Below are 12,320 nucleotides of genomic sequence, written 5' to 3' on the forward strand. Positions count from 1 at the left end.
AATAACCATCCTAACCTTACACCTAAAGCAAATAGAGAAATGAAAACAAAACCCAGTGTTAGTAGAAGGAAAGAAATCATAAAAATCAGAGCAGAAATAAATGAAAGACTAAGAAAACAATAGAAAAGATCAATGAAACCAAAAGCTGGTTCTTTGAAAAGATAAACAAAATTGAAAAACCTTTAGCCAGACACATCAAGAAAAAAAAGAAAGACAGCCCAAATCAGTAAAATTAGAAATGAGAAATGAGAACTTACAACAGACACCACAGAAATACAAAAGACCATAAGAGAGTACTACAGGCAATTACATGCCAATAAAATTGAAAACCTAGAAGAAATGGACCAATTCTTAGAAAGGTACACTCTCCCAAGACAGAACTAGGAAGAAATAGAAAATATGAATAGGCAAATTACAAGTATTGAAATTGAATCTGTGATTTAAAAACTCCCAATAAACAGAAGTCCAGGACCAGCTGGCTTCACAGGTGAATTCTATCAAACATTTGGGGCAGAATTAACACCTATCCTTCTGAAATTATTTTTAAAAATTGCAGAGGGAGGAACACTTTTAAACTCATTCTATGAGGTCCCCATCACACTGATACCAAAATCAGACAAAGGTACCACACAAAAAAGGAAATGACAGTCCGATATCACTGATTAATATAGATATACAAATCCTCCACAAAATACTAGCAAATCAAATTCAACAATACAATATAAGGATCATACACCATAATCAAGTGGGATTTATCCTAGGGACGCAAGGATTTTTCAATATCCACAAATCAATCAGTGTGATACTCTACATTAACAAACTGAAGAATAAAAACCATATGATCATCTCAATAGAGGCAGAAAAAGCTCTTGATAAAATTCAACGTCCATTTATGATAAAAAACTCTCCAGAAAGTGGGCATAGAGAGAACCAACCTCAACATAATAAAGGCCATATATGACAAACCCACAGCTAACATCATACTCAATGGTGAAAAGCTGAAAGCATTACCTCTACGATCAGGAACAAGAAAAGGATGTCCACTCTTGCCAATATTATTCAACATAGTTTTGGAAGTCCTAACCACAGCAATCAGAGAAGGAAAAGAAATAAAAGGGATTCAGACTGGAAAAGAAGAAGTAAAACTGTCACTGTTTGCAAATGACATGGTACTATACATAGACAATCCTAAAGATGTACCGTAAAACCACTAGAGCTCATCAATGAATTCGGTAATGCAGCAGGATACAAAATTAATGCAGAGAAATCTGTTGCATTTTTATACACTAACTATGAAAGATTAGAAATAGAAATTAAGGAAACAATCCCATTTACCATCACATCAAAAAGAATAAAATACCTAGGAATAAACCCACCTAAGGAGGCAAAAGACCTGTACTCTGAAAACTATAAGACAGTGATGAAGGAAATCAAAGATGACACAAAAAGATGGAAAGATATATGGTGTTCTTGGATCGAAAGAATCAATATTGTCAGAATGACTATACTACCCAAAGCAATCTACAGACTCAATGCAACACTTATCAAACTACCAATGGCATTTTTCACAGAACAAGAACAAAATATTTTAAAATTTATATGGAAACACAAGAGACCACCAACAAAGCAATCTTGAGAAAGAAAAACAGAGCTGGAGGAATCAGGCTCCCTGACTTCAGACTATACTACAAAGATACAGCAATCAAAACAGTATGGCATGCACACCAAAACAGAAATATAGATCAATGGAACAGGATAGAAAGCCCAGAGATAAATCCACGTACCTATGGTCAATTAATCTAAGACAAAGGAGGCAAGACTATACCATCGTGGAAAGACAGTCTCTACAATAAGTGGTGCTGGGAAAACTGGACAGCTACATGTAAAAGAATGAAATTAGAACATTCTCTAACACCATACACAAAGGTAAACTCAAAATGGATTGAAGACCTAAATGTAAAACAGGATACCACAAAACTCCTAGAGGAAAATATAGGTAGGACACCCTTTGACATAAATTGCAGCAATATCTTTTTGGGTCCACCTCCTAGAGTAATGGATTTAAAAACAAAAATAAACAAATGGGACCAAATTAAACTTAAAAGGTTTTGCACAGCAAAGGAAAACATAAACAAAATAAAAAGACAACATACATAGTGGGAGAAAATTTTTGCAAATGATGCAACCAACAAGGGATTAATCTCCAAAATATACAAACAACACACATAGCTCAATATCAAAAAACAAACAACCCAATCAAAAGAATGAGCACATGATCTAAATGGACATTTCTCCAAAGAAGACATACAGATGGCCAAAAGGCACATGAAGTGATGCTCCACATCAATAATTATTAGAGAAATGCAAATCAAAAGTACAATGAGGTATCACCTCACACCGTTCAGAATGGCCATCATCAAAAAAGTCTACAAGTAGCAAATGCTGAAAAGAGTGTTGAGGAAAAGAAACCCTCCTACACTGTGGGTGGGATTGTAAATTAGTACAGCCACTATGGAGAACAGTATGGAGGTTCTGCAAGAAACTAATATAGAGCTACGATATTATCCTGCGATCCCACTCCTGGGCATATATCTGGAGAAAATCATAATTTGAAAAAATACATGCACCCCATGTAAATAGCAGTACTATTTACAATAGGCAAGACATGGAAGCAACCTAAATGTCCATCAACATATGAATGGATATGTATGTGTATAAACATATATGTATATGTATGTATATAAACATATATGTAATGGAATATTACTCAACCATAAAAAAGAATGAAATAATACCATTTGCAGCAAAATGGATGGACCTAGAAATTGTCATACTAAGTGCAGTAAACTGGACAGAGAAAGATAAATATCATATGACATCGTTTATCTGTGTAATCTAAAAAAAGAGATACAAATGAACTTATTTCCAAAACGGAAAGAGACTCACAGACATAGAACACAAACTTATGGTTACCAAAGGGGAAAGGGGGTGGGGGGAGAGATAAATTAGGAGGTTGGGATTAACATATACACACTACTATATATGAAATAGATAACAAACAAGGACCTACTCTATAGCACCGGGAACTATATTCAATATTCTGTAATAACAGATAAGTGTTATTATATAGTTTCTAGTCCCTTGTTACAGTGATCTGTGTTTCTACTGATATATTTTCTTAATTCCTTTAGCATCTTTATTACCTCCTTTTAGAACTGGGGTTGTAATAGACTGGTGAGGTCTGCTTTGTTATTTGTTCTTTCAGAGGATCTCTCATGTTCCTTTAATTAGGAGTAGTTCCTCTGAATTTTCATTTTACTTAACTTTCTCTATCTCTATGAATTTAGGGGAAACAGTTATATGTTGTGCTGTTGAAGAGGTGTTTTAGATGGGAGCATACTGGTGTAGACCCTGTGTGTCCAATATCTTTGGTTCAAAGGCTGGTTTGTAATGGATGCTAGCCATGTCTTCTCTCAGGTTGGTGCGGTTGGTTTTGGGGGATCTAACGCCAGTCCAGAGTGAGGCAGGAATTCCTCTCTGCTCCATGCCTATCACCATGCTCTCATGGGCAGGTCTGGTCCCCAGTTTTTGGAGTAGAAGCTCTGAAAGTCAGGTTCCATCTGGTTTCTTTCCCCTTGAGTGCATGCCCTGCCCAAAAAGAGGGGAGTATGGAAGCAATAGAGGTCCGTGTGCTCGCAGAGAACTGAAGCGCTGCCTGTGTTGGTGTCCACAGCTCCACTCAGAGGCACCCCATCCTTTTCCCTGATGTGTTCATCCCAGATCTAGTGCAAGGCTGTGGTGTGGAGTGGCCAGGCTGGTGCGTTCGCTAGACTGGGGCTTGGGGTCAGGGCGCTATGGCTGCAGGAATTGAGGTGGCTGCACTTCTGTCAGGTATACAGGCTGCCTCACTGGCAGTATTCTCCCAGGACCTCTCTGCCCCAGCCAGATGCAGCAGTAAGATGTGCTGTGGAGTGAGTGGGGGTGGGGTGTTTGCCCCCTCAGATTGGGGAGTGCAGCGAGGCGGTAGCTGCCAGTTCAAAGTTCTGTCCACCCTGATTATTGGACCCAAAATGTGTGCTCTCCTTGTGTGTAGGGTCAAGGCTCCTCCAGCTCATCTATCTGTCCCAGAGGTTCTCCCAGCCACCAAGAGGTCTTGTCTCATCTACGCAGGAACCCAGATTGGGATGTCTAGGCTGTGACTCAACCAGATAGCTCCTCAGGGTGAGGGTCTGCCCCTGCAAAATTTCTCTCTTACTTGAAGATCCCTTTCCAGGGCTGGGATCCTGACCATAGGCATTTTTTTCTGTCCTCCTCTGTTATGTGGAAATCTTTCTTGAAGCTTTGTTTGTTTAGGAGTTCTTCTGACAATTTGCATTCAGTATTCTGTGAGAATTATTCCACATGTTGATGTATTTTTCATGTGTGTAAGGATTGGTGAGCTCCACATCCTCCCACTGCACCCTTTTGATCCCTCCCCTCTATATAGCAACTTTTAAATAATGGAAAACAGATCACTAGATGCCAAAGGTAGGAAAGGGAATGACAGGAGCAAGGGTTGGTGGTACATTTATAAGAGTACTAAAACAGGATTTCCTGTGGAGAGGGAATTATTTAGTATCTGGGCTATGGCGGTGGGCACAGGAAGCTACGGGCGATAACACTACACAGTTCTAATTACATGCACACACAAACACAAGTACAGGAAAACCTGACTGGGGAAATCTGAATAAGATCAGTAGACTGTGTCACTCTCAATATCTTCGCTGTGATTATTATACTATAATTTCATAAATATTATTATTGGGGGAAACCGAGTGAAGTGCACGCAGATTCTCATTATATTTTTTCTTGCTACTGCATGTGAATCTTCAATAATACCAATAAACACTTCAATTAAAAGTATACCAGATTGGAAGTTGTAGCATGTAAACTGTAAGTATAAGAAACCTGGAATGTTATATTAATATAAGTAAAATACATACCGGAAATCGAGAAGCATTACTAGACGTAAAGAGGCCAGGAGCATCTTGATGAAGTGACCAATTCATCAGGATTCTGACCAGTAGTGCATAAAAGATCCTTAATATATTCTGTAAGGGAAAACCTCAGAAGATAAATCCTTAGGTGAGCTCACCTCTCTTTCTCCACTGTCTTTATTTGAAGGAATTTAAAATTATTTTGAGTTCTGGGTGTGACTGAAACTGAAGCACATGTCAGTTGCTAAAAGGTAGTAATTGCACCATATTCCACTATGCTTCAATTAGAAACAAAGGATTATATTTTGTTAATTATTGTAACTTAAAGTCAGTATAAACAAGAAAAACACTTGCTTTCTGTTCTTTCCCCAGAAAAATCATAAAGCATTCACTTCTGTGTCTCTCAAATTCCATTTTCTGGAAATGTCTAAAGACTGTAGCAGGCATATTTTAGATTATTTAGAGACCATGTACATGCCAAAGTCCAATGTTGATTTTACAGAATCACTGAGAAGAAGCACGTTGAGTGAGTAAACCTTTAAACAGATTTAATGTTCATCAGATAGAAGTATCTTTGGTAAATAATTTTCTCTATGACTTTACTTAAAAAACGAATACCTCGTGATTCCAGACAGATTGGGGAAACTGCTTCCAACGTTCTGGTGCAGCAGCGAAGCGGCGAGAACCATTGATGAGAAACTGATGTGAGGTCACATAGATTTAGTGTGAGTTAATGAAAAGAAACATTTTTTCTCCCTTTGAACTTACCTCTACAAATTCATTGTGAGTTTTCTTGAAAATTGCCTCTTCACAATGGCTTTTGAGGAGCTTCTGAATGAAGTTGGTGGCCTGGGAAAATTCCAGATCCTTCAGATGGTTTTCGTTCTTCCTCCGGTCATGATAGCAGCCTGTCACATACTGCTGGAAAACTTCACTGCAGCCATTCCTGGTCATCGCTGCTGGGTCCCCATCCTTGATAATGACACTGTCTCTGATAATGACACTGGGATCTTCAGCCCTGATGTCCTCCTGAGAATCTTCATCCCGTTGGATTCTAACTTGAAACCAGAGAAATGTCATCGCTTCCTCCTCCCCCAGTGGCAGCTCCTTCAACTGAACGGGACCTTCCCCAACATGAGTGACCTGGACACGGAGCCCTGTGTGGACGGCTGGGTGTATGACCGAAGCTCCTTCTCCTCCACCATCGTGACTGAGGTAAAGGCCCCATTTACCTCTTCTGAGTACATGGTGTGGGTGTTTAGAATAACATAAATAGGTACTGTTCAGATATTCAGTTACTGAGTAGCTAGTATAACCAGCTCTCTTTTATTCTTTCGGTGATTGTTTATCTTTTTTTTTTTTTTTTCTTTGCGGTACGCGGGCCTCTCACCGCTACGGCCTCTCCCGCCACGGAGCACAGGCTCCGGACGGCAGTCTCAGCTGCCATGGCTCACGGGCCCAGCCGCTCCGTGGCATGTGGGATCCTCCGGGACCGGGGCACGAACCCGTGTCCCCTGCATCGGCAGGCGGACTCTCAACCACTGCGCCACCAAGGAAGCCCTGTTTATCTTTTTAATTGCCAAACACTTACATTACAACTGAGGATGATGAAATCAACAAACTGGTTATGAATTTTGCTATCGCAAAGCTTAAAATTTAATGTGAAGATTGACGTTTAGACAAGGACATACTTGATATAATGTGTGAAAAATTATTCTTTTTTTTTTTGTGGTACGCGGGCCTCTCACTGTTGTGGCCTCTCCCGTTGCGGAGCACAGGCTCTGGACGCACAGGCCCAGTGGCCATGGCTCACGGGCCCAGCCTCTCCGTGGCATGAGGGATCCTCCCGGACCGGGGCACGAACCCGCGTCCCCTGCATCGGCAGGCGGACTCCCAACCACTGCGCCACCAGGGAAGCCCTGAAAAATTATTCTTGGTCACTTGTTCTCAGTCTAGTTGCAGTTGGAAATATTTGTATTAACTTAAAAAAATTCCATTTCCTGACTAATTGTCAGAGAAACAAATCAGAATGTATTTCACTATAGGTGTGATCCAGGCATCAGTGATTAAAAAAAAATAAACAAACCTCAATTTTTCCAATGTGTGACAAAGATTGAGAACCACTGAGGTATGCAGTGCTCAGTCAATATGAAGATTGTCCCTGGTATAACCTGGGAGAGTGAGCTGAGGATCTAGTGAAAGCCATGCTTAAGCTGAGACATGAATGATACAGATGAGTAGATGTAGTAAAGGAAACCAGAGGGCGTGTTCACTGAGGGCTACTGGAGTGAGTGCGCATCGAATGGTAAAAGATGCTGTGAAGCTCCTCTGTGCTGGTTTCCTTCTCTTCCAGTGGGACCTCGTATGTGATTATCAGTCACAGAAACCAGTGGTTCAATCCCTATTCATGGCTGGAATGCTGGTGGGGGGCCTCATATATGGCCATCTCTCAGACAGGTGAGTGTCTCCAGATCACTGCTGCCATTCCTCTGTGGTGTTTTCACAGTTTATGATTAATTGCTTCATAAAGATTCTTTATTGAGTACCAATATACAATTTATACTGTTGTGGGTTGCCTTGGTTCCAAGGGAGCTATAGATGGAAATGCAGAATTAGAATCATTGTGATGAATGTCATTTTGTTGCCACAGAGCTCTCTGTACTGGACACAGAAACGACCTCTTCATAAGATCTAGGTGCATTTCAGAATAGTAGTTTGAGGTGAGTTACCATAAACTTCATTTATAAAGGTGAGAAGGAGTTACCAATGGGAAGTGAGAGGAAGGTGCTTCAAGATAGGAGGTTCTGCCTGTTTGAAGAAACAACATTGTAGGCCTTTCCCAAGGATTCAGTGAGCTAAATGTTTGTGAGTTCTCACATTAGTCCTCATATCATGGTTACCCACTGTAATTAGTATTGATTTCTATAAAATTTATGTGCTCAGTGAGATGGTACTGAAGTTGAATTAGAAATAATTGTGGCTATAACCTGTATGTTTAATTTTGTAAGAGAAAAAAAGCCTCATTAGAGGTAATACTTTCAACCATATAAGGTAACTAATCTATAGAACTCAGGAGTCATAATTTTTGGAGTCAGAAGTTTGGGTTATCCTGTGCCTGGCAGGGGTCATCCAAAAGTAAGAGGACCAGCATGGCTGCCACATACTCAAGTCTCCCATAGGGGAAATGGGAGGCTTAAAGTACCCCTTGTCATCTGTAAGCCTAACGTCCTTTAATCTTACGGCTGAAAATTGTGGACTCTGAATGTGTCACCTCTTGAATCATGATTCTGTTCTATTGGTTTATCTGTCTCTTTATATGCCAGTACCATACTCTTTTGATTATTATAGCTTTGTAATATAGCTTGAAATAGACAGTGTTCTGCTTCTAGCTTGGATCTTCTTTGTCAGGATTGCTTTGGCTATTTTGGTTCATTTGTGATTTCATATAAATTTTTGGACAGTTTTTTTCTGTTTCTGTGAAAGATGCCACTGGAATTTTGATAGATATTGCACTGAATCTATAGATGGCTCTGCGTAGTGTGAACATTTTAAAAATATTAATTTTTCCCATCCATGAACATGAGTTCTTTCCATTTATTTTTGTCCACTTCAATTTCTTTCATCATCTTGTTTTTTTCAGTGTCCAGATCTTTCATCTCCTTAATCATTTTATTGTTTTTGATGCTATAGTAAATGGGATTGTTTCTTTTATTACCCTTTTCAGATATTTCATTGTTGGTATATAGAAATGTGTTTGATTTTGTTTCCTGCAACTGTACTGAATTTGTAGATAAGTTCTAACAAAGTTTTTGGTTGAGTCTTCCGGGTTTTCTATATACAAGTTCATATCATCTGTAACAAAAAGAATGTAATTCCTTCTTTCCCATTTGAATATATTTTACTTCTTTTTCTTGTCTGATAGCTCTGATTAGGACTTCCAGGATTATGCTGATAGGAGTGGTGTGAGTGGGCTCCCTTTATTCCCTTGAACTTAGAGGAAAATCTTGCAAACTGTCACTACTGAGTACGATGTTATCTGAAGGCTTGTCATATATCACTTTTATTGTGTTGAGGTATGTTCCTTCTACACCCAATTAATCGAGCATTTTTATCACGAAAGGATATTGTATTATATAAATGGATTTTTCTTTATCTTTTGAAATGATCATATGATTTTTAACTTTCATTCCATTAATATAGTGTATCACGTATATTGATTTCCATATGTTGAACTCCTTGCATCTTAGGGATGAAGCACACTTCATCATATTGTATGACCCTTTTAATGTGCTGTTAAATTTGGTTTGCTATTATTTTGATGAGAAATTTTTTGCATCTATATTCATCAGAGATGTTGGACTGTAGTTTTCTTGTTGTGTCCTTATCTGATTTTGATATCTTGAAAATGGTGGTCTTCTAAAATGAGTTTGACCATAATTCAAAAAGATACATGTACCACAAAGTTCACTGAAGCACTATTTACAATAGCCAGGACATGGCAGCAACCTAAATGTCCATTGACAGATGAATGGATGAAGAATATGTGGCACATATATACAATGAAATATTACTCAGCCATGAAAAGGAACGAAATTGAGTTATTTGTAAGGTGGATGGACCTAGAGTCTGTCATACACAGTAAAGTAAGTCAGAAAAACAACAGGAAAATGTATGCTAGCACACATGTATGGAAACTAAAAAAATGGTACTGATGAACCTAGTGGCAGGGCAGGAATAAAGACGCAGACGTAGAGAATGGACTTGAGGACACAGGGGGAAGGGGAAGCTGGGACGAAGTGAGAGAGTGGCACTGACATATATACACGACCAAATGGAAGATGGATGGCTAATGGGAAGCTGCTGCAGAGCACAGGGAGATCAGCTCGGTGCTTGGTGATGACCTAGAGAGGTGGGATAGGGAGGGTGGGAGGGAGGCTCAAGAGGGAAGGGATGGGGGATATGTATACATATAGCTGATTCACTTTGTTGTACAGCAGAAACTAACACAACATTGTACAGTAATTATACTTCAATAAAGATATTAAATAAATAAATTAAAAAAATGAGTTTGAGACTGTATTCTCCTCTTTAGTGTTTTGGAAATGTTTGAGAAGAGTTGGTGTTTATTCTTCAAATATTTGTAAGAATTCACCTGTGAAATTATCAGGTCTTTTAAAAAACGTTTAAATATAGTCAATTTATAGTATTGTATTAGTTTCAAGTACATAAAATTGTGATTCAATATTTTTATAGATTATATTCCATTTAAAGTTATTACAAATTAAGAGCTACATTTACCTGTGCTCTACAATTTATCCTTGTGGCTTATCTATTTCATTCATAGTAGTTTATGTCTCTTAATCTCATCCCCTATCTTGCCTCCCCTGCCCTTCCCTTTCCCCATTGGTAACCCCTAGTTTGTGAGTCTGTTTCTGTATAATTACATAATTCATTTGTATTATTTTTTAGATTCCACATATAAATGAAAGCACAGAGTATTTGTCTTTTTCTGTCTGACTTTTTTCTCTAAGCATAATACTCTGTAGGCCCATCCACAGTGTTGCAAATTTTAGAATTTCCTTCTTTTTTTTTTTTGCGGTATGCAGGCCTCTCACTGTTGTGGCCTCTCCCTTTGCAGAGCACAGGCTCCAGATGCGCAGGCTCAGTGGCCATGGCTCACGGGCCCAGCCGCTCAGCGACATGTGGGATCCTCCCGGACTGGGGCACGAACCCGTGTCCCCTGCATCGGCAGGCAGACTCTCTACCACTGCGCCACCAGGGAAGCCCCTCCTTCTTTTTTATCATTGAGTAATATTCCATTGTATGTAGATATATGTGTATATATATATATATATATATATATATAAATATATGTAATATCTTCTTCATTCATTCGTCTGTTGATGGACACTTAGGTTGCTTTCATATCTTTTCTATTGTAAATAATGCTGCTATGAACATTTGTATGCACTTATCTTTTTGAATGGTGTATTTTTTCTTTTCAGATATGTATCCAGAAGTGGTATTGCTGGATCATACAGTAGTCTATTTCTAGTTTTTTGAGGAAACTCCATACTGTTTTACATAGTTTCTGCACCAATTCACATTCCCACCAACAATGTATAAAAGTTCCCTTTTCTCCGTATTCTCACCAAGAGTTGTTGTTTGTGGTCTGTTTCACGATAAGTATTTGATAGCTTTGAAGTGATATCTCATTGTGATTTGGATTTGCATTATCTGATGATTCCTAGTGTTGAGTATCTTTTCATGTGCCAGTTGGTCATCTGTTTTTGTATTTGGAAAAATGTCTAATCAGTTCTGCTGCCCATTTTTATATAGGGTTGTTTACTTTTCTTGATATTGAGTTATATATGTTGTTTAAATATTTTGGACATTTTCTTTTGAGGATGGGTGAGGTTTTGATTAGTGATTCAATGTCTTTCATCACTATTGGTGTGTTCAGATACTGAACTTGCTACTGTTTCTGTCTTGGTAGATTGTATGTTTCTAGAAATTTTCCCCTTTATTCTAGGTTATCCGCGTTGTCACTTATACATATCTGCAGTAGCCTCCTTGTATCTCTGTAGTATCAGCTGTAATCTACCTGCTTCCATTTAAAATTTTTTCATTTAAATATTCTCTCATTTTCTTAGTCAAATAAGTTTCTCAATTTTGTTTGCTTTTTCAAAAAATCGCGACTTGGTTTTGTTGATGGTTTCTATTGTTTTCCTAGTTTCTATTTTATTTATTTCTGAACTGCTATTAGTTATTTCTTTCCTTCTGCTAACATTGGGCTTAGTTGCTCCTCTTTGCCCGTTCCTTCAGGTGTAAATTAATGTTATTTGAGAGCGTTCTTTTTTTTAAAACATCTTTATTGGACTATAATTGCTTTACATTGTTGTGTTAGTTTCTGCTGTATAAAAAAGTGAATCAGCTATACATATACATATATCCCCAAATCCCCTCCCTCTTCGTCTCCCTCCCACCCTCCCTATCCCACCCCTTTAGGTGGACACAAAGCACTGAGCTGATCTCCCTGTGCTATGCGGCTGCTTCCCACTAGCTATCTGTTTAACATTTGATAGTGTATATATGTCAATGCTACTCTGTCACTTCTTCCCAGCTTACCCTTCCCCCTCACCATGTCCTCAAGTTCATTCTCTACATCTCCATCTTTATTCCTGTCCTGCCCCCAGGTTCTTCAGAACCATTTGGTTTTTTTTAGATTCCAAACATATGTGTTAGCCTACGGTATTTGTTTTTCTCTTTCTGATTTACTTCACTCTGTATGACAGATTCTAGGTCCATCCACATCACAACAAATAACTCATTTTCATTTCTTTT

The 12,320-nt window shown here is 38.6% G+C and overlaps 1 protein-coding gene across 1 annotated transcript in view; it reads left to right on the top strand.

The window, feature by feature from the left end:
• Window positions 1-5,789: 5,789 nt before the first annotated feature.
• The window catches only part of LOC114887281 (solute carrier family 22 member 10-like), a 38,770-nt gene continuing 32,239 nt past the window's right edge, over window positions 5,790-12,320 (top strand). Inside the window, exons 1-2 of the mRNA XM_029208833.1 lie at window positions 5,790-6,191; window positions 7,330-7,433. Coding sequence (XP_029064666.1) covers window positions 5,790-6,191; window positions 7,330-7,433 — 506 coding nt within the window. The remainder of the gene's footprint in view (window positions 6,192-7,329; window positions 7,434-12,320) is intronic.

The sequence above is a fragment of the Monodon monoceros genome, unplaced genomic scaffold (genome assembly GCF_005190385.1).
Source record: "Monodon monoceros isolate NGI ecotype Baffin Bay Population unplaced genomic scaffold, NGI_Narwhal_1 Super_Scaffold_7, whole genome shotgun sequence".
NCBI classification, from domain to species: domain Eukaryota; kingdom Metazoa; phylum Chordata; class Mammalia; order Artiodactyla; family Monodontidae; genus Monodon; species Monodon monoceros.